General features: G+C 37.2%; 1 protein-coding gene and 1 long non-coding RNA gene across 12 annotated transcripts in view; one reads left to right on the top strand and one right to left on the bottom strand.

Annotated features, from left to right (window-relative positions):
- JAKMIP1 (janus kinase and microtubule interacting protein 1) overlaps nucleotides 1–23,417 on the bottom strand; it is a 172,611-nt gene that overhangs the window by 18,368 nt on the left and 130,826 nt on the right. For 5 of the 8 annotated variants that reach the window (XM_030024242.2, XM_030024288.2, XM_030024231.2 and 2 more), the window contains 6 exons: nucleotides 20,863–20,964; nucleotides 17,828–17,881; nucleotides 16,913–16,978; nucleotides 13,215–13,283; nucleotides 10,337–10,414; nucleotides 8,277–8,779 (listed from right to left, as the gene is read on the bottom strand). In XM_030024242.2, the coding sequence (XP_029880102.1) occupies nucleotides 8,423–8,779; nucleotides 10,337–10,414; nucleotides 13,215–13,283; nucleotides 16,913–16,978; nucleotides 17,828–17,881; nucleotides 20,863–20,964 (726 nt within the window). In that variant the 3' untranslated portion in view covers nucleotides 8,277–8,422. Of the gene's footprint in view, nucleotides 1–8,276; nucleotides 8,780–10,336; nucleotides 10,415–13,214; nucleotides 13,284–16,912; nucleotides 16,979–17,827; nucleotides 17,882–20,862; nucleotides 20,965–23,417 lie in introns of those variants that run through there. The other 3 variants (XM_030024298.2, XM_030024305.2, XM_030024313.2) reach the window with 2 other exon arrangements.
- Nucleotides 255–17,841, top strand: LOC115345495. 4 transcript variants are annotated; one of them, XR_003924868.2, is made up of 4 exons: nucleotides 255–510; nucleotides 3,398–3,506; nucleotides 13,729–13,895; nucleotides 14,495–16,391. It is a non-coding gene; the product is annotated as an uncharacterized LOC115345495 (long non-coding RNA). The 4 variants fall into 4 exon arrangements; XR_003924870.2 differs by lacking the exons at nucleotides 255–510; nucleotides 3,398–3,506 and adding exons at nucleotides 10,410–12,677; nucleotides 17,259–17,841 and having other exon boundaries at nucleotides 14,495–14,659; XR_005932052.1 differs by lacking the exons at nucleotides 255–510; nucleotides 3,398–3,506 and adding exons at nucleotides 10,410–12,677; nucleotides 16,398–17,841 and having other exon boundaries at nucleotides 14,495–14,659.

Genomic DNA, 23,417 nt, shown 5'->3' with positions numbered 1-23,417 from the left:
AAGTAAAGACCCCACCTGAACAAACATACTGTTTTACTGACAGCAACACTGAGAAGATCAATTTATCTGGCTACAAAATATGCTCCTTGCCATGCTACTATAGTTGTGAAAACACAAGAACGTACTAATCAGGGGGTTTAGAAATCACCTTAATAGTTCCTGTGACACACTCTTATTGGATTTACATTCATCAGCAAATCCAAGAAAACAATTTGATAATTTTAGCACAAAGCAGACAAAGAAGGATTTGCTAAGCTGCTTAGAGCCTTGGCTCTGAAATGTTGGAAAGGTTCAGGTTGATGTACATTCACAGGATAGGCACCATGGATGGACTATATCAGACATGAATAGTGTTTTGAATCTTTGAAGCCAGCTTATGATCAAGAATGTATCTCATTCTGCAGCAAAATTTAGCAAGGGAAATATTTTATCAATCTGACAAAGGGAAGCATCAATATTGTTTCATTATATCATTATTTTAAGCAGCTTCTCAACACTATTAAGACACAGGTATGTAAGATCTTTAATAATGTCAACAGCATGACTATGTTACATGTATAAATTTAAACAAAGATGAATATAAACTGACTTGCCTTTAGCTATTATTCAAATCACTAAGCTGATGGATAAAATTCCTTAATGAAAATAAATATATTATTTTCTTGATTTTTTAGAAAATCTAATGCATTTTAACAGATGTTTAAAAGCCTCTACTCTGTTTCAATACAATTTACATAGGTAATTGCCACATGCATTTACTCAAGCTGTTGGATCTGCTACTGTAAGGGGGGTGGATTCAGGAACCCAGATGTTCCCTTTAGTCCCATATTCCTAGAATATGATTTTGCATAATGGTCATAGGGAAACAAGTGAGCACACTGTAACAGCATTAGCTTAAGCTATTTTTGTTGCCATTTTGTTTTACTTTATGAATGAGAACTTAATATAAATTTCAGCTAGTTGAATATGATAATAATAGATCATCTTGGATATACTGTACCTCTCTGATTCTCACCAAGGTCTTTCTTTACATAGCAGGTAAAAAATTCATTCCTTTCTGTGCTCTGCAGTCTCAACCATGATAATCCAATTAATAGTTACTGAAGTAGGAGAATTGTTCTCGTTAATCTTTATTATGCATCTGTAGTTTCTTTATTTGCCTTCCTGAGGAGAATGAACCTTTTAGCAGCTGCACTGATGCATTTCTCAGCATAAGTATTCAATCACATTGGTCTTAGTAGTAAATCAGTGAATTTTATAAATGCATTTAGCTTAAAATAACTATTTGTTATAAGCTGACACTGAATGGCTCTTTGTACGTGAAAATATGGTTTAATATTTCCTAGTAAACTTGATTTTTTTTTTTTTAACACTGAGAGGTTTTTGATTTATGCTATAGTAAAACTATATCATACATTGATATTTAACAGAAGAATATCAACAGTCCTATTGCTTTTCATTAGGGAAAGGCAATAGTTAAAGCCACATTAGACATATCTGCACAAAATGGCTATTCTAAGTCTATGTGAGGTCAGAAGACAAAACACATTCATCATCTTAAAACTGATTCCTTGAAAGCCTAGATTCATTATCAGGCAAACAAAAAGAAAAAAAAAGCATAATGAAATATTTATTTAGCATTAAATTTAGATTATTTTACATTCTGATATTTAAATAGCAAATTTCCCTGTAAGTAATTATCATGATATATGTATGAATTGTGCATATGAATACACATTTAATCTTCACTTCTATAACAAACTTCACAACAGTTTCTTTTTTAGACTTGCCTTTGCTCAGCTCCCACTGGCCTTTGCTAAGAAACACAGGGTATTCAGGATTTCAGATGAGAGGATTTCAGCATTCAAACTTTGTGATTCTATCACCTTAAGGCATACAGTTGCTCTTAACCTGAGTACAACCTCAATCACACCTTGTTTAGGACAAAGGGAGCAGACCTTTCAGATATATTTTGTAGGTATTACACCAGTCCTGCTATCAACACGTATTCAGACCAGTAGCATCACTAAGGCAGTTAGCAAAGCAGGCATGGTTTGATCTGAAGCCTAAATATGCAGAAAACATACATAAGGAAACGCTGTAAGATAAACATATAGAAATGACTAAAATGAACTCTCATCTGCCATGCATGTCTTCTGTGGGAAATTACAGAAGTTTATTGTGATTTTGTCATTATAGCAGCAACGATGCCTTGAAAGACTCAACATTCACTCCTGCATGACAAATCAATACCACAGGTCAACTATGATTAACCTAGTCATGATGTGCTTGATGAATACAGATGACAGTTAGACAGCTATGATATCAGATGCCTTTAAGAGCAATTCATGAATATAAAAAATGCATTATCAACAGTAATGTATTATATGTTGAACAGCAAAGCACAGAACATTTCTCAATGGCAAGCATTAGTGATTGCAAAAAAAAAATAAAATCACTGGTTGCCCTATGTATTCCTCTTCATGTATAGCTGTACACAAATAGCTGGGAATGAACTTTGCTAGCACCTTAATACTTCAGACTGAAAATAAAAACATTAAAATAGGTCATATCTGTGTAGATTTGGATGTTAAATGATCTGAAATTTTCCCCAATTATTATTAAGTAACCTTAGTAGTAATACTTCTACCTACTTTCAAAATTGTGTGACAAAGCTGTGAGTTTTTGACCAAGCCAGTCTCTCTGTCAGAAGGCAACATGCCAGAGCAGGTGTTGTCTTTAATGTGTCCTCTCTGACACAAGGCAATGTGCCAAAGAGGACGAATTTAAGACAACGCCTCCTCATGCCTATCAATGAAGTACACTGAGCAAAGCATCCTCCCTTCCTCTCTCCCTCCCCCAGGAGCCTTCCCAGTCAAACATTAAACCTGAATAATTCTCCTTGGGTGAAAAACAGATAGTCCATCACCCATAACAGATTACACAGCAAAGGGGAGCAGAACAACTGCTGGATTTATCCAACCTTTACCTGAACATCCATCGTATATCAAGTGGCAAATCTCAGGTTCCTACTTCACGCTGGCAATTACTGTTTTAACAATTTTTTTTTTTTTAATTAAGGTTTTCAGAAAAAAAACAACAACAAAACCCCAAATATGTATTCCAAATGGCTGAGCCAATATGATCTTATAGAGATGGTGAAATCTAACCTTATGGATTTGTAAACAAACTACTCTCCCAGTGTGAAAAAGGTGTGCTACCTACGAGAGAGCAGGGAGAACTCGTGGAAAATGGCATCCACTATAGCTTTGTTTGACCTTTAAGCAGTAAGAACTTGGCTCTTCAGGTCAGAAAAAAAAGGAATGAAGAAACTTAGTGATGGAAATTAGTTTAGTGTTTCCCCATTTCAAGCTCTATTTATATTTTGACATTTCAGGATGAAAAAAGACATCACTGCTTCTGACTTTTCCTTGACGTCCATGAAAAAAAGTGCCTGAGGCATCGCATTTGCAGTGAAACCTTCTCTATGGCAGTGACATACAGAGGTTAGTTTTGAGTTATACCCATTTTGTCCTAAAGGATTGTCCTATGCCTTCTTCTAGTAAAACGTGCAAATTAAGTGGTAATTTTTGCTTTTATTACCGATGAATAATCCAAGCTGGTCATAGGAGTAAATGCTATAGTTTAAAGAAAACATAGTTAAAATATTTACAGCTATATTCCAAATATTTGGAGTTGGAATTTGGATGCCTTCAGCACTCCATAGGTGTATTATACTCAGGTCTAGAACTGAAGCGATGGTTTCTTCTACTCCGTAAAACTGAGCTCCACCCAAGAATATTCTAACTCAAGTTAGAATAAAACACCCCCAGCTTAATACTGTACTACAATGCAACTCAGAGAAAAAAAAGTTTCACACTTTTTGATGACACAATGAAGTAACACATCTTTTCTATTTCTTTTTTTCTTACAATTTTATACAAAGATAAGACTGCTCTGGGAAATTATTGGATTACATTAATAAAACCTGTCTCTCATACCCTTTCTGATTGGCAGCAACCATTTTTGGAACTGAGTGTGTGTCAATCTGCTGTCCTTCAAGGATTTTCTAGCTTCTCTTTGTATTTAAAATAACTTAAAGTGAAATCAGAATAAAATCTATTTCTATTATAAATTTTCTTCATGTTTGAATACTGCCAACAGTGCAATTTGAATTAATCTATCCTAATTTGAAGCCTGGTTCTGATGACTTTCCACAGTTTCTTACTCCAGAAAGAGCTATAGTCAAACCAACAGGAATATATTTCACTTTAGATCCCATTTAATTTATATAAAGCATAATTTGTCCTTCAAATATTTTTTAATTTCAGCAGATAACACAATCACAATATATTTTTAAGGTGATCTAACCATGATGCTGTATGGAATTTTTGTGTTGGTTGGTTGGTTTGGGATTTTTTTGGTGGTGTTTGGTTTTGTGGGTTTTTTTTAGTTTCCTTAGTTAAGAAGTTGATATCACTACTTCAGAAACACATTGTATTGCTCTGTTTGAAATATTTTTTCTCAGAGGTGGTTTTTATAGCTACACCAACACACTTTTCTCTCTCTAGACATGGCTCAGCATGTTGTATATATATAAAAAATTACCCTTCTTAACAGAATCTGCTAATAATGATCTTCATGTTTTCCAAAATGCACAAAAGTCATGCCACTGCACTGACTAGAGCACAAATGTTACTTTTAAATGAAGTCCTGCTAAAAATAAACCAGACACTGATTTACAAAAGCTTGTAATAACAGTGTAGCACAATGAGACATTTAATGGCAATATATGCAGGAACAGCAGTTGAACTGCACATACCCTATGGCTAGAAGCAAATATCACAAGCTGCTCACAATGGATTTTTAATTAACATATTTTGCCTCCTCCAAATAGAGAGGATGGTGTAAATCAAAGCATCTTCTCTGATTTAAAGGGAGTACTGTCAATATGCTTCAGCTGAGGATCTGTCCCCCAGACCTGCATGTTGCACTTTGGGTTTAATAAAAGCATTGTATGCCTTAGCAAGCAGATCTAATCACACAGTCTGTCTAATTTGGCTCCACAGAGGCCTGATTTCCTTAATACACAATGGGTATACATGAATGGTCCCATTTATACACTAATAAACAGTAATAATGTGGGGCTATATATGCCCAAGATGAACAGCCCTACCAATGTAAAACAGGGCCTAACAACCTAAAATATATTTATTTCACTGGAACAAAGTCAATACTCAGTGGCTAAGAACTAAGGCTTTATACCTGGACAAAGCAGCACACATAAAGCAGCACAGGCTCACATCTGGACAACAGTTTACCCACTTTCTTATGCACATCCCTGTCCCTTTCAGACTGTATACTCCCCAGGAAGAACATTTACCAGCTCTGTAAAGCCAGCTTCTCACAAGCTAAATCCTCAAAGTCCCTGCATGAAGCAATTCACCTATAATGAAGCCCTGCAGTGTTCATCACATGGCTTGCCACTTCTACATCCTGCAGTATGGTCACGGATCATTTACATGCAGAAGGAGAGAAATCCTCCTTCTCCATCATCAGATCTTCTGGACCCCCCCACTCTCTACGTCTGACAGAAACTCAGGCTCAGAGAAGGTTGTAGCCAGCCTGCCAGGATAAGCAGAGTTGCTCTTTTGAAGCTCTTGTATCCGGCAGACCAGAAGGTAATGGAAGCAAAGAAACAGGCCTTCTGGAAGTGATCAAACTTCCAGAGTTTCAGCGAATTTGGAGTCTTTAGTACATGGTTTCTGTTTCAGAGAAAGTTTGAGAGTGTTTGCAACAAGGACATTCTGTATTAAGTCTTGCAGGTCCATCATGCTGTTGTATCATTCTCCGTAACCTCCACTTCAGCAGAGTAAGATGGGTGGTGCATACTGTAAAGGCACTGCAGACTGTACAAATATGACCAGGTCTAGACTATGGTTTTGCCAGAATGTTTGCTAGGGTGTTTGCTAATGTCACAATGTCAGTGAAACCTCTAGTGGCCATAAATATGTCAGGAAAAGCAGGGATTCATTTAATATAGCATCTAGGGATGTAACAGATTTAGAGCAACTTCATCCATACATAGGATTCTGCCAACACAAGTATGGCTTCATTTGTGTAGCATTCAGCTTCTGTCATCTGCTAGCGTAGAAGAATGTAATCCTATGAGAATTAGCCCTGTGACACTACTGATCCATGCTAGGGGGTTTTTTGCTTGCTAGTTTTTAAGCTGTGGATATGTGCATACAACTACCAGGTTATCGGTGTTGACCACTGGTCCCATAAGGACCCACAAATACCACCTTCAGTAATTAACAACTGAGAAGAAACTGCACAAAGGATTTCAAATGCAATCTGTTAATCTCCCATACTCCAGGCAAATTAACTACCATCTTTGCCTTTGTTTTTCCTTTTTGTCTACTATAGGGGGTTAAAAATAGATGAGTAAAATACTTAGCTCCTTATTAAGCAGTACAATTCAGTTTAATATGTCCTGCAGGGCTGTAACATTAGCATGTCTAATGAGATGGGCACAACATGAAACTCTAATGACATACTATAAAATGGATCTGGTGACAGGTACATAAACATCCATGGCTAACGAGGCTATGTTTATGCTGGCATTTTTGTTCAGAGCAGGAGCGAAGTTTTCTTCCGCACTCATCATATTTAACTTTATGTTGTGGAGCAATCTGTGAATACATGAACTGAAGATGTGCTCCAAATGTGCACCTAAAGTGCTCTGACTGATAGTGAGCAGTCCATGGGACCAAACAGAACATAGTCCAGATTAAACCCCTGATATGCACATAGTATGGATTTTGAGTCCTCAGGAGCAACTGTTTCACTCTACAAATCTACTCCTATTTTTCCTTCCTACATGCCAATATTATACGAGCCTACCTTAGAAGCTCTGCCCAGGTGTCCCCCCAAAATACACTCCAACAAGGGTCACAAAAAGGTCCTAGCCATTAGTGGTCCTTCAAATAGCAACAAACTACATGGCTGGTGGAAGCGAAGGACCAAACTATATCTAGTCTGATGTAAAAACCCGAAATTGTATATGATTTAGGTAAGAGAGGCATCAGTCAACGCACACAGTCATTCACACCTGTTAAATGTCATTGGTAAATAATATTTACCCAGCTAAAAAGCACTGCATTAGTGTTCTGGACAAAACACCAACAGTCTGTCTAGGAAATTGGACTGCCTAAGAGACTGGCAAAAAAACCCCATTCTCACTGATTTTCAGCTACACTAATAACATTAAGCTAATAACTTCTGGCTCCACCCTTATTTACCAAATTGCATACATTTACGCTATTCTCTTTCTGACACTTTTAGTGCCAGCTGGTGCCTACCTTCTCCAGCTTCCTGTACACCATTGCTGATCTGACACCCATTAAAAAAATTCATCTCCTGATCTCAGTGTCACATGTTCCAAACCAAGGGAACACAGTGAAGGAGTAAGAGAAAGGAGACTTCCAGGGAGTCAGAGCTCAGCAATAACACTGGCACCATAAGCACTTCTCATTGTTGCAGAATGACAGGAGATGATCACAACAGTGCTAGGTCAGTGCATTACATCAGTTGTGTTCTATATTTGTCTGCAAAGCCAACCTGAATAGAGAGAGGATTGAACTAAACTAAATGCAGTTCTTGCCCCAGAACCAGCATCTGAAATAGCAACAACATCCTGAACACATCTGTGTAGCACAGTTTGGCATTTACAATATGTGATTCCAAATTTGCACAGAAAGTAGCCAGAACAACTGGAAAGTAGTCCTCAAGATCTAAGACATCTGGCTGCAACTTCCAGAGGTTACTATAAAGAGGAACCAAATTCCTTTAGGCACAATTATTCCTGCTGGAATAATTAACACCCTGAGACATGCAGCTCTCTTCTTTCCCTGAATATTCGCACAGAAAAACTAGCAATCCTACCAAGAGTAAATAATACCACGCTTCCATAGGCCAGGACCTTGCCTGAATTCAAGTTGTCAGTATTTGTCCTTAAGGAAGTGGTTTAGACAGACAAAGCTTTTCTGAACTAATTTAAAGGCATGAAGGCTTGTAAATGGCCTCTTAAAAGATTTCCTGACTACCCCCCCTTTTTTTATTTTATTTAAAAGACTTCACAAATAGCTAAAAGAAATAAAAGGGGAGGGGAGGGGGAGGATAAAAAACTTGGGATTCCTGTAGCTACTGCTTCTGCCTTTCCTCTTTTCATAGTGTTAACACTCTTACAACCTTCCATTCCGGCTTTTTCTAATTTAGGCCTTAAACTCGCAACAAGCTCCCCTTGGAGTCCTGTGGAAGACTGTGTGGTTGTACACACATGAAACAGATTGTGCGACAGGACCCGGTAGTGAGACAGTGACTTGCTTTGTGTGTGTACCATGCCCAGCGCAACGGGGTCCTAACACTGCACGTCTCCTTGACACGGGAGCAATACATAGAATAGCCTAAGCGTAACTCCACGAGGTGAGGGTGAAGCGATGCTGTTGTATGGGCAGTGGTGGCAACCACAGAGGTAACACCAACAAGGGGGAGGAGAGAGAACCGGGATTACCTGCTGTGCCTGCTGCAGCAGCTCCATTCGCTCGTGCAAGATCTGGCTGTCAAACTCACGGCTCTGCCTCAGGATCTGCCGCCGCACCTTCTCCACCGCAGCTCGCAAATCCTCCCTCTGGGCTTCGGTCAGCGACTCGCTCGCCCGCCTTCCCGGATCCTGCTGCAGGGCATTATACAGCGTGGCTTCCAGCTCCTGGATTTTCTAATGCAACCCAAATCACACACAGACAGGCTGCCATTTGAATCCAGCAAGCAAACAACCCACCAACGGCTAGGGGAGAAGGCTAGCAAGCGAAACCTTAGGCAGGAGGGGAGGACGGACACAGACAGGTAGACAGAAAGCAGCAGTCGTGAGCAGTGAGGAGCATTCCACACAGAGTGCACGTAGCCTCCCAGCACTGATTTACACCCGGGAGATGCTTCCCATTCTAGTAAGAGATTGACTTCTTCTATTTGAGAAAGATTCAGATGATAGGTCTGCGTTCAATACATGATAAAACCCCACCTCCTGATGCTGACCGTTACAAAATTAATGCAACCTAACAGATTCCCTTCAACTGCAACTGAATTGTTAAGCCATCCTATAAAGTAAAAAGCCCACAGGGAGAACTGTGAACAGAAATCTTACTGTCTCCCTGTCTCTGGTCCTACTGTCCTGCCATCCATTTCTCAAAGTCTACGTCACTGGCTTAGTTCCAAGTTGCCATCAGCAATGAGGAGAGGAACACTTGTACACTTGTATCCTTCATCAGTCTCTTGCCATTTGTCAGATTCCTAACCAGATTCTCATGTGCTGACCAAAATTGCAGTACTTTGGAAAGCAGAGAGCACAGAGGAACTTCTCGTTCACATGGAGAACTGTATTCCCAAGAGTAAAGAAAGAAAGGAATCACGGCAGTGTTTCCCTGATTACTGGGGTTAGTATGATCCTATTAAAAACCAGCATCCAGGCTGACAATATTTGGATCAAGAGCATATGACAACGTCCCTTTAGCCCTCATAACACCTTTGTGAGGTAGGTAATTCTATCCATATTAGTGATGCATAAACAGCTGCACAGAGAGGTTAAATGGCTTGCCCAAGGTCACAGTGCTAGAAATAGAGCCTTCTTGCTTTTATCTCTGTTATCTGCTCTGAGCACTAGACCTTGCTTCTTTTTTGAAAAATATTTCCCCATAAATAATTCTTCAGGCCATTATATTTTGATTTCTTGAAGTCTCACTATTAACAAAGTTGGGTGTGCAGTTTTACCAGTTCCTAGATAATTCCTGCTTGTTGCTTAGCCTGAGAGGGGGCAAGGTTGCAGCTTCTCTTTTGAAAACTAGGAAGGGTAAGGTTGGATAGGACCGCACAGGAAGGAATCACATAGGAAGAACAGGCATACCCAACTTAAGATAGATTAGCAGCAGTAATATTTACACATGCTTAGGGAAAAGCAATATTGGAAAAGTTCTAAAGTAATTTCTGGTGTATTTTATCAGTCATGGTTTTGTGCACACATAAACCAGCTCTTCCCATTCCAGATGTTCTAACAAGATGTTCACATATTTTAGAATAAAGAATGCAATGCAAAAATATTACACTTCTAAATGCTATAATCCATTTCCTAAGTCTCCATTTAAGTAATATTTGATTTCCTAGTCTGGCAGAAAAATAAATCAATTAAAAAATAACCCTATTTAGAATTAAAAGAAAAAAAACCCCTGTATTTTATCAAATCTGTTCAAACACGAAAATTTAATGACTGTTCTTTTCCTACCATGTATGCCTGGTCCAGAGCTTGTTTCCTGTAGTCGAGTTCTTCCTCTAAATAACCCTTCTGTTTACTGAACAGGTCCTGAGCAATAATAAAAACAAGGGAGTGTTTGTTCTTTATCCTAATTTGTGAAGAATCATAAATGCCATCATTTTTATGTGAGCTTTCTACTTGAAAGCAAAAGAAAATCTATAGCCAATGACCACATTCATCCTAAGGATATTTGGAATATCAAATTCACAATATTAGCACTTAAAGTATGTGTATTATATTAACGAGTTGTACCTAGAAAGCATAGACCTCTACGCCAGTGTACAAACCCGCCTTGACCTGACAGAAGTGCACACAACAGCTGAAAGGTGAATGGGAATGTGCATGCATGTGGTCCAATAGCCATACCTTGCACAGGGCAGGCCAAGGAAGGGAAGAAAGGACAAGTGAGGACACTTTACAGCTTTTCTAAAAATACCCAGTGTGTACCCTTAAGGAAATCATGGGGCAAACCCTGATCTGTGTTGTCTAGCCTGTTCTTCTAGGGAGGAAACCAGAACATGCAGGGCTGCAGCTGGCTTCTGCAGCAGCATTCCCTGATGCATTACTGAAGCAGAAGTAAAAACTCAGTTCTCAACTTGTAAAGGCAGGAAGCCAACTTGAAATGGGTAAAGTGATGCCCAGAGAGGTTAAGTGACTAGCTGAAGAGCTGAAGAAGTTTTCAAGATACCTAGGATTTACAGGGATTTTTTTGTTGTTGTTTCTAAAAAGCAAACTCACCAACTTTCACAGTTATATACATATACACACACACACACACTTATATATATGTGTGTGTGTATATATATATATATATATAAAACACAGGCTGGGATTTCAGTGGAACTCGGTATCCAAAAGCATGATGTTGCAAGAAAGTTGTGGACATTTGAATGGTTGTCTGAATAGTCAAGCAAGAAGGGAATTGGCTGGTGACAGTGCTCTTGCAAAACATGCCTTTAGAGTGTTTTGGATGATAGTAAGTAGAATGTAAAACAGTTACTTGATTTTATTAGCTTTTCTTTCAAGGCAGGTTTTCATGTTCAAAAAAATTAGTAATAGACCAGAAAGCAGAGAAGCCCTTTGACTGAATTTAATATTTTCCATAATTCTTTTTTCTATTCAACAAATTCTTGCATTTCCTCAACATATAGAATAAATGCTAAATAAAATACATGGGGTTCTTAAGATGATTAATTGTAGCTTTTATTAACAGTATAAAAAAATCAAATGTTGCTGGTCTGGTTAGTCCTGTAGGACATATTCCTCAGCTCCTTCTGGACATCTTCATAACTCTGAAGAGAGTAATATTAGACATTAGACACCATGTTTACGCAACTGAATCCCACCTTGACTACCCAGGTGGCATTATATTCTTATGTGGATTACAGCAACAGCTACATGGCTGTTGTACAAGATGCAATACCCCCACGCACTGGGTAACACATAGTAAAGGACAGGCCTGGTCCTAATGTGCTTACAAGTGTCTGACACCAGAGAAGTAGACTGACTTGCCCAAGACTATAGAGAGGGTCAGTGCTACCAACAGATCCCAGAATAGCAATGCAGCTGCCCTCATCATGTTGCTTCTCCAAAAGCTATTGTAAAAGCTGGCCACGAAAAGCAAGAGGGAAGGAAACATGAAGAGGATCTCAAACTCTTAACATGGTTTCCAAGGACAACTAAACCAGTGCTCAGCCCTTCTGAAAGTGTCACGTTAGAATATTATTTCTAAACTCATTTCACAGTTGAGTCAATCATTGGCAATGCAGACTCTCAGATTGCTATGCTAAACAAATGGATACAGTTCTATGCAGAGTGAGACTTGAAAACATCACAGGTAGTAAGTGGGAAGATAATAAACCAAGTTAGAAATTACGGTTTTCCAATTCCTTTTATAAAAGAATCCAGTATTTCTGGGCACGTTCCCTCTCCAAAACCCTTGCATTTTTCCATAACAAGTTAAAAATAAAGAAATACTAAATGTGGAAAGGTTCATACCTATGTTCAAGTACAATCAGTATGATAGGCTACACTCAACAGAGAACACAGTCTGAGCACTTTTTTTTTTTTTGATTGTGGCCCAAATACACACTTCTTCAGTGGCCCTGGGCAAATCACTTAACCTCCCTGCCTCAGTTTCCCATTCTTTAAGATTAATGTAATGCTGATTACTTATCTACCTGTAAAAGGTGTGGCGAGGATTAAACAATGTTTGTAAAGCATTTGAAGATGAGAAGCACAGCATGCATGGTAAATCAATAAAACCAAACACTCATTCCAAAACTCTTTGTTCAACATATGGAAAAATAAGGTCAGTATAGCACTGCATAGTGCTATAATAGTTTGTTATGCAAGGCAGAAGTGCTTTTGAGAAAACATTCTGTCTTTAAGCATGAAGACCTTCGGTCAAGAAAGGTCATCTGGAGTGAGAGGTCTTTACAACTTGTCCAGAAGCCAAATACCAGAGAGCAAAGGAATATCTTTGACAATTCTACTAACATGACCCCAGGATTAAAAAGATGATGCTGTTGCCAGACAAATTAATACACAGAGAAAGCACAAAGACAATTTCACACTGTTTGGTTAATAAGCTCTGTCAAGTTATGCCTTTGTGTCCTAATTTGTATATATTTTGCTATTTTTCTTCTATATAGATTTGACAGTTCCCTCGCACCCCGAAGAATACAAGCAATAAATTGTTCTAGAAACCTCTTGGCTATTTTACTATGAAGCAATCTCTGTTAAGCAGAGAAAGGCAGCATACAATCAACCTGTGATGAAGGTTATGCACGTTCCTTTGAGATGAGTTTTAGCTAAATTAATTATATTTTTAGTTATTGTTCCTTACCTTTTCATTCTCCAGATCTAACATCTTCTGTGTCAGTGCAGCTTCTGTCCCCTCTATCTGTTTTAACCACTACATGAACATAGCAGTGTGAAGAGGAAAAAATAAAAAATGAAAAAAACAGAGCTTTTGAAAAATTTGCACTGAACATTTTGCAAGTTTGTCGCCAACACTCCCAGGCATATGCTTTCCCCTTTACTATCTATTCACTTTGAAGTTACACATGAATAAACAGGTTGTGAAAACATAGGCAGAATGGAGGACTGCAGAAACATACTAAAGACCAACAAGTGGAGGTTGATTTCCTACAATAAAGTAAAGTTTTTTCCCCTGTAAAGTTCAAGATACAAAATAGACTTGGGTCAAGAATGCAAAATCAACCTGATTGTTTCCAACTTGATATACCCAATGCTTGTTGGCTTGATTTGCAAAACCATCATAAGACTTCAGGACACCAGTCCAGATGGCAATTTAAACAAAAGACAAGGTGGCAAACTCAGTCCTTTATTTTGCACAGTTTGCTGCACCTTTCGTGGGAAGAGGGTCACTTCTAAAACATCGGTAATGTAGAGGGAATAAAACAGACAGGCAGATGGAAGTTCATGCAGCTGCTACCATGAATTCCTTACCATTCTGGTGATAAACAAAACAACCCGAATGAAGAATGGCCATTGCATTCCAAAGGTAAAATTACATATTGTAATAGCTAAATGCATGGATAGAAGGTTCTTGCTTAATTACTAACCGTCACCAGGATTATATTAATATTCAGCATTTAAGTTTATTGGAAGGGATGGGAATGCTCAGTTCTGAATTGTTTTATTTCATTTCCTTATTGGTGTACAATAAGGATCAATGACTAGCTTACAGAGAGTATAGTTTAGATCAATGCTTCTTTTTGTAGCGCCAGCTCCCATTAAGACCAACTGTAGCTTTGCCACTGATAATTATCACTTTCCTCAGATGCTGTGCTTATTAACACTAGATTACTCCTATTTACTTTAATTCTTTTGGTAAGCATTACATATCAACTTTTTTAATATAGGGTTTTGGTGAATTCATTGGGGTTCAGCTGCAAACATAACTTTACAAATTAGCAAAATATGAACTCATTACTTCATCCTTTTGGACCTTCCACTATTTAAGAGAGTGGTGGATAAAAATGGAAACTTGTTTTATTTACTTAATAGGTGTAGCTTTGTACAGAGCTGAAAAAAGTGAACAGGAACACCATATTCCCCAGTGATTCTGTTTTCATCATCTTTGTTGTCTTCATTTTGAAGGTGACAGACTGAAGATATTCCTAAGGAAAGCCTCACCACTGATAAAGGATTCAGCAGGACAGTGAACCCTTGAAATCAATAGAAATGGGAAGTCCTCAGCATCTCGCACAGCTATTTGCAAATGAAGGGTTATTTGCAAAAACTGGAGGTCTAATTTTTTTGAAGGTATGAATGATATGCAAAACTGAATGTTGATTCTGATCCTCCTATGCCTGTAAGTCTTTCCAGAACCAAGGGGCACAGAAGAGACAACCATGTATTTAGGAGTCGTAATCAGTTGTAGCATTCAAAATAAACTTCTGGATTGTGCCAGCAGAAGCCAGAAACTTTCCTTGCCTGGCAGCTTGATTTCCAAAAGATCACTTCTAGTGGCTAAGTATAATAGATTTGATCTACATAAACACTGAGTGTGATTAATTAGCACATGTGACTATAATTAGCACAACACCTGTGTCTGTAGTACCATTTCTCTACCAAAAGATCCCATTATGAGATGATTATATATGATAGTTTCTTGTAATTAAGGAACTATAGGAATGCACATGGGAAGCTGTCTGGCCCTTATTTAGAGGGACATCTGAAATGGTTTCATTACACTGGAGAAAGCAGTGGAGTTGCTTTAAATTTCCTTTAATCTAAATTCAGTATAGGCACTCATTAGAACAATCATCTAGTCTTACTTATCAGATTTTGCCTGATTTTGTCTGTGCTGTAAAACACAATATTATGAAACATGCTATCCTGTTTGTTTTGTTAAGGACAGCATAAGACTATTTTCTGTTATTCTTTGTCTTAGTAAACTTTGGACATGGATAGTGCCTTCTGTTATTGAGAAAATCAGAGCCACTTGATTAGCCTGTACCTCAAATGTGCACCATGAAAAAGAGGAAAAGGTTTCATGCTTCTCAGAGTACCCTCTTGATTCAATTTGCTATCAGCTTGTACTTATTGGATTACTGGGAGGCACTTCACTAAAATTATATAAAATGGATAGAGTCCATAGATAACATGAACTATTTTCATCTCATTCTTTAAATGCAGCCTATTTACCTATACAAGATAAAACTAAAATCTCCATCTTTCTGATGGAGTGTTCAATTTTTGTAATAACCAGATTATCTGATAAGACCACAAAAAAAAATCCATTAAGGCAAACTAGGAACTTTTGTCAAAAAAAAAGAAAAAAAAATATGTGAAATGAAATTATAGACCAACTTTAACATATGAAAATAAATAAAGTCTCCATTGTAATCATATGTTTCTATTCATTGAAGGAATTATTTCAGTTGACAAAGCTTCCAGTCCCTTATTGCTGTGATCAGTTGCTAATGGAAATAATTTATAGATTGCAAAGTGTATGTTCTATTCTGCACCACTCTGACACAAATTAAACAAGCTCTTTAATTCCAGTGGCACTTTTTGCACAAACACTAATTTACTTGAGCACTAATAACCCAATCCAGTCCCTAAAAGTCTGGCCAGTTTTGGTCTCTATCTTAGCCTTGTGTACTGGTGTTCTTCCACTTTCCTTATTCAATGTAAAGGGCTATGATAATCACCTCCTCTTTTTAATGCTTTAATGCAATGAAAAGCATAGGGATTCTAGCACTTTTCCTCATTTTTATTTTGCTTATGGCAATTACTTACTTAAATCAATGATTATTACATACCCTAATTTAGATTATCTACATTAAGATATTTAGATAAGTAGATTATCAAAATCATACTAATTAAAGCAACTATTACAAAATGCTCAAATTTTAATTTTAAAGTTCTGATTCTAAATTTCAAAAATGCATCTAGGAAAGATTTAATAGAAACCTATGAAAAGGATGCACAAAGCTTCTTCAGAGAAAAAGGCAACCCTTTCTTAGTTCTAAATGTCATCTTTATTCATATACAGATTATATTCTCTCCGTAATTGGAGAAGAACGAGTCATGCAGAACTGAGTGACCCAACTGATTACCTATGCTGTACAAACTACTTTTTCTCTATCTATGCCCACTAATTTACAGAGGAAAGGACCACAGACCACTTGGACCATTTTCAGTCATTCACAGAAATAAGCCCAAAATGGACCATGGTGGTACGACTTAGAGAGGACTTCACAGCACCCTGTTCCCAGAGAGCTGAGGACATTGGCACTTCTGTGAATGAAGACTCTTTTGTTAAGTGGCTTTTTAATACTTTATTCTAAGGGAATATCTCTAAAACATGTTTTTATTTTTAAGTTGGGTTTATTTTGTAAATTTGATTTTACCTCAAGACATCACAATCTCAACAGTCATGTGAAGATGAATACATGCTCCAATCCAGACAACCTGAACAAAAAAGCCATGCTTCCCTGGCAAAGTTATGTGATATCTTAGAAGACATGGTCAGTCTTTAGGCAGAGAAAAATCTTTACTGAATTCTACCTTTTCACAGAGGGAAAGCACAGTCCCAGCTTGGATTATTGCAACCTGTTCTTCATTTCTCAGATTCTAAAATACAAAAAGATGCATTTTAAATTGGATTGCAAATCCATCCTTCAACACAAGCGATAAATTTTAACTGTACCTTAAAGAATAAATCAGCTATAACATTTAGGATTTTATAAACATGACCAGAAAGGATCCTATGATTGAAAGTATTAAAAGCTAAACCAAGGGTACTTAGTCTCCACTCTATTTCAGTACACCACTCCCAGAACACTTTTGCAACAGTTCAATGAAAATTAAGTGGTTTCTGTCAGGGATTTTGAATTTTTTTTTTTTTTTCTAGGCAGAAAAATGCCTGTTCACTGAACTATAGCCCTGCAGCAAGTGAATCTCCACCTCATGCACTTCAGAGCTAGAATTCCTACTAATGAAAACAATGCAAAGAAAGAGCAAGTACCATAGAAACCTCCACAGAACTTTCAACATAAAAAGTAAATCTAGAGCTTAAAACTAGTATTATAAAGACCTCAAACTGTTAAAGCTACCTATAAACTGGACCCAACTCCATGGATGTTTTTGCCCCAACTGCATGACTGAGATTTTATACTAGCCTGTTCTATATCTTTTCCCTCTGCCTACTACAGTGCCTTTTTTCCATGTCATTCAGCCAAGATCAGATCCTATCTTGAGAAAATACACTTTTCACTAGCATCAGTTTAACTGAAAGATTTTCTTTTAAGTTTGTAAAAGTAGTACTTAACCATTAATATTGTTCATACAAATACAGGCATATAAAAATTGCCCTGTACATTTTCTTGAATGTTATTTTCTGCTGGGGGGAGGGGGGGGGGGGAACCCTGCCTTAAATTAACCATAAAACTAGAGGTATATTTGAAATTAAAAATTTGTTACCCCATTATCTCCAAGAATATCTAGCTTCTTCATAAGTTCAGATATATTCACGTCCTGAAAAAGATGTTCAACACTTATTTTTTATAAAGTAGGTGAGAAACAGTTTTTATATGCTACATTTTATGTACCCTTTATTCATTTCTGCATGCAAAAAGACTTGAAATGTAAATAAGTGAAATATTAGTTTTGCATCACAATTACAAGCGTGTTATTGATACTTCCAGAGACAAAGCCAAATCTCACTCTTGATTATAGCAAGCAACCTCGATGTCTGTGTATGAGGGCAGAATGTTCCTGTACCATTCACATTTATCATCCTGCTGATGTATGCGGATGAAGGATCAAAACTGATAAACAGGCTTAAAGGACTGTTTTTTTCTGTTTGTTTGGAGCATCAAGCACATCAAGCTACAGAAGTTAAAAGGACAGAGAGCATGAACAAAATAATTGCTAAGAAGGTTTGTTGGGTGGTTTGGGTTTTATTTTCTTTGTTAAACAAAGGTGTGGAGTTTCAAATCAGCCTTACAGTGGCAGAAGGGAATATGCATGGTGGGCTGAACACGCTCCTCCAAACGCTATCAGCTCACAACCTTTGTGAGTAGAAAGCCACGTTTCTCTGCCAGTCAGCCCCCAGACCCACAAAAAGCAGTGAAGAAACCATCCTTATTAAGGCCCAGTCACTGAAATCAAGAAAAACACTCCTCTGATACAAAAAAGAGAGGAATAAATTCACATGATGTCTGTATTTTACACAGCGCCAGGATCCATTCCTGGGCCCCAGAGCTCTATTTTCTACTTTAAAAAATTGTTAGAAAGGTTCATGGAACTGTTTAACCTGTGATAATCACATTCTCCTGAACTATCCCAAGTATGGTCCACAAGTTAATGTGGACCAGGGATCATTCCCATTGACAGCTTGTACGCAGTCGTGCTATTTGAAGATAGTTAGGCTTGAGAGCATCAGCAAAGACCAGTTCATGTTAGTCCAAAATGCTTTATACATATGCATGAAGAAGGACAGCCTAATTAAATGCTGGCACCTTCAACTTCTACTCACATTCAGCACTTCTTAGAAGAGGCCAACATTTCACAGGGCTGTGTATTGGCTCACTAGTTTCGTTACTTACAGTATGTAATGCGCTGGTTTGCATCTATGTGTTGTGCAACTGTATTACGTTGGTAGTCAGGATGATCAATCCTTAAAATTTTTTAAAGTTAAATTAGCTATGCTTGCAAAATACATAGCTACACCAGAATATATTTGCTCATGATTCTGTACCCAATAGACTCCAGGGAGGAAGTGAAAGATTTCCTGAAGATCAGACACAGATGTGGGAGAGAATCTACAAATTAGTCCATCCTGGCTCTACAAAAGGAATAATGTCTATGTTCAAGTTGGTCTATCCTGAGAAGTCCCCTCCCTCTTTTACCTCTCTCCCCAAACACTTCAGCAGTCTCAAATGTTACATTAGCTATTAAACAGTGCACATCAGTAATTTTAGAATGGTGCGGACCTTAATACACACTTGTGTTCGGATCAGTGTTAAAACCAAAACTATTGATTATGATCAGCATTGACAACGTTGAATGGAAACTTCTTTAGCTGATAAATTACACTAATGAAGAATGGAATTCAGTAAGACATGCAAGTTCTTGCACCTATTGAGCCAGAAATACTTACTCTAATTCATTTATTTCTATGATGAAGCATACAGGAAGATTTAGAAACCAAATCAGATTTTGCATCATTATAGAATCTAATTTGCTATTGATGGCTACCAATTTTGAAAGAAACTGAAAATATATAAAAAGTCAACAATTTCAGTATGCCCATATTAGGTAACTGCCCCTGCTTCCAGGTAAGTGAACTGAAAGGCAGATTGAAAAAAACACCTCTGTTTAGGAATGCAACAGAAGACAATAGAAAAAATATCAATTCTAGATCATGATAAGCTGTACCTGCTGCAGCCAACAAGCAAATCGGAATAACAGATAAGCTAAAAAGCATCCCATGGAGGCTCTATTTGAAAGGTAATATGCTAACTGAAGACTATTGGTGTGGTTTGGGAAATGACTACCAAACCAAACCTGTAGGTAAGAATCAGATTTTACCTTTTTTTTCTGTTAGACTACTCAGTTCCCTAACAATACGCAGCCTACAATTTCAGTTTATTTCCACTACAGATAGTACTGTGCTTATTAAGGCACTGAATAGAAACAAGCCTTCTGTAAGAGGACTTGTAATCACAATTACAAATACAAGCATAAATTACTAGCGAGTGCCATGGAGAATAACACACAGAGATATTCCACTTTAGTTACTCATGGAAATGTTAGTCTGGCCTGTTGTGCAACATTACTCACAACATGAGTCTGAATTCAGTCTTAAGTGAACCAGCATGCAAATCAATTTGTACAGCTAGCCTATTCAAGGGAGAAGTGAAAAACAGAAGTGAAAAGAGTAATTCTTGCTTCCCCATAGCAGAAGCTAATCACGTGAGATCCTGATGTTTATCTTGTGCTTGATCTAAAACGATAGAAAGAGTCTCACCTATTTGAATAAGTTTTGGATCAGGCACCTCATGCTTCAAGGCCCTGGCCTAGGCAAAAAAACTTAAGCATACTAACTCAACAAAGAAAATGCATAGGTGCTTCACTAAATTGGATGTAAAATAATAGGTGAATGTCATATTTCTGACCTTAGATGAAAACATTTAATATCAAGAACAAAGTACTGTAGCAAGCCTGACAATGAATCACATCAACATCTACATTCTTCTCTGCCATGTTTTTACAGCAGTACGCTAGACTAAATGTAAATTATCTTGATTGACCAGCCTTCATTTTCATTGATAAACTCCTCACAGACTACCAGATCATATTCTTATGAAACTCTTTCCCCAGTTAAAAGTATCTTTTATGACTATATTTATTTTTTTCAGATTTTCTTCCCTACAGCAAGATGGCAAACCATTTGTTTGGTCATTCTGAAAACGTTCCTTGCCATCCGACTGTTACTAATGCTCTACATATACCTTTATTCCTTCCTGTTGACAGAACAGTTGAAGTGCACTTCCATTGTTTTCAGGGAAGGTGGTTATATGAAGGTTAAATGCCGGTGACCTTCGTTCTCTCTCCTGAGGAAAGATTTTGTTTAAAAACAACACGTGTGATTATATGTAAACAATTATTTACCACCTTTACAAAACATACTTGCACATTAAAAAGGCAGATTCCTATTCACATTCCAAATATATGGTATTTCCTCTTATTTTCACCATATTTGGAGGATTTGGGCTTTAGATAAGCACGAAAATGGTATTAGCTTCCAACTGATTCCATGCACACACAGTTTCTGCAAAGTTAACCAACACTCTTCAGATGCAGGAATGCTTGCACGCTGGCCAAAATCTGACTGGAGCCCTAAAAAACTCTGCAGTTTGTTATGTTGGTTATAACCTTATTTAACTATTGCTTTCTTTCATGGAACGAAGAACAATTTAGGAAGAAGAAACTGCAGAAAAAAATTGAACTCCATCATGAAATAGTATTATCAATGAAAATTTTCTCAATAGAATTAAAGATGTGTATCTGCTCCCTGTTTATTCTACGGTTAACCTTTCTATTAGAGCATGTAAAATCCTCCGTCCAATTCACTGCACAACCCAGGATGTCAGAATATGTTGAAAGGCAGCACTACTCTATACTTACAATGTTCTTTGTGCCAGAAGTAAAAATTATAAATTCTCATTTATCTAAAACTATAGTATTCCTAAAACTCATCCAGCCCACCTACTTGACTTTCACGCGTTTCTTCAAAATACCAACCTATTATTTCTTCAGGAGGCAGAAATACAGTAAAACAGTAAATAAGCAATTTTACTTAAATTAAATTGTAACATGCTTGTGAAAATGACTGGACTGAAGGCTCTGGGCAGCTAAGGCTCTGGGTCCTACTCTGAATTCTCTATGGCTATGGGAACATGAATGAGGAAAATCAGATTTCCTCTCCATATTACAAGAGGAGGCACTGGCAACAAGAGCTTCAGTTTCATACAGTACAATGAAAGAGAGCTACTGCAAATATTTTAGTTCCTATGACCATCCATGTATTGCTCCATTTTCTAAATCACAAAATGAGGTGCTTTAATTGATACGGCAAGTGGGCTGCATCCATTCACTCAAGCAAGTTACAAAGCATGGCAACTCTTGTTCATCAACTAACTAGTTTAAACCTAATTTGAAACTACAATGTAGAGGGAAAAAATCTCTGTATGCTGTACATTTTTCCCCCTCATAGGCACTATTTTAAATAATTTTTGCATTAACAGTCTAATTTTGAAATGGGCTTAAATGACCTAGCTGTTGTAACCCAAAACCAGAAGCTTAATTCTTGTCCAAATTCAGTTACCTTTTTAGATTTTTTAAAAAATTAATCAGTTGCTAGTGCATTAAACTCACCTGAATTTGCTTGCATTAATGATAAACAAATGGTTGTGTTTTCTATGCTAGCCTAATTTTCATCAAAATAATTTAATTGCTCTCAAAAAATACTGTCCTGATTACTAGAAGCAATCATGATTTTACTAAAGCATTCACATTGTCACATATGTGTCTACATGCTTGCCTACTAAGGGAAAAAATCTTTTCTTGCAATCACACAAAAATACTTCCATTGTTATTCCGTGAAACAAGTCCTTAAAGATTTGGCACATGACAAAACTTGACACATCACACTGAGCTATTTTCCATGTGATTCTTCCATGTGAAAAATACATTCATGAAGGATGGGAAGCACTTTGGGAAGCAGTTTCTAGTGTAACTGCCAATTCAAATGCTAAATTGTTCAGTATTTTACTTTACAGTTGCTTAATAAAATATAAAGATCTGTATTAGAAAGCACGTTTATTTTCCTGAACATCTACTGAAATTCTAATAACCTAAATTCATAATTTTGAATATAATGGGCTATGACATAAAAATATATGGTTGATAAAGGATTAAAAAAAGATTAAGAAATATCAAAGACAAAAAGCAGAATGTCCACATAACAGGAAGACATGACATTTTCATCTTTATCAGAGAAGTTACACATGCCAAGATTTTTGGTGAAACGTGCTGGGTGATGAAAATTATGGAGGAGTGACAATGACAGGTTTCTTCGAGAGTTTATTCTAAATGGTGTTAAGAATGCTGATGATCTTTGAAACTGAACAATGTGTTATCAGGCAGTACAACCGTGTGACAACTGTGCATCACACACAACTAGTTTAGTGTTACTAAATTCGACATGGGCCCCATTTATGAGGTGATGAGGACCATTGCTTTCTACTGCAATCACAGGCTATATGTTTTAATTGTTATTCACAAATAATTTTGCTGTTATTTCATTTATGCAAAGTATAGAATTTATTTGCTATGGGCAACATACTACTTTCACACATAGAAGTTGTACTTGTGCTTCACCACTTTAACTTTGACATTCTCAGAGGGTTTTTTTCCTTTTTTCATTGACTGAGGCCAATTATTTCCAGTCCATGACCACTTTATACCACCAAAAAATGGATTTCAGGTAAGAGAAATTCTTTGA

The sequence above is a fragment of the Aquila chrysaetos genome, chromosome 1, assembly GCF_900496995.4.
Source record: "Aquila chrysaetos chrysaetos chromosome 1, bAquChr1.4, whole genome shotgun sequence".
Taxonomy (NCBI): Eukaryota; Metazoa; Chordata; class Aves; order Accipitriformes; family Accipitridae; genus Aquila; species Aquila chrysaetos.
This window is presented reverse-complemented; position numbering and strand designations above follow the sequence as displayed.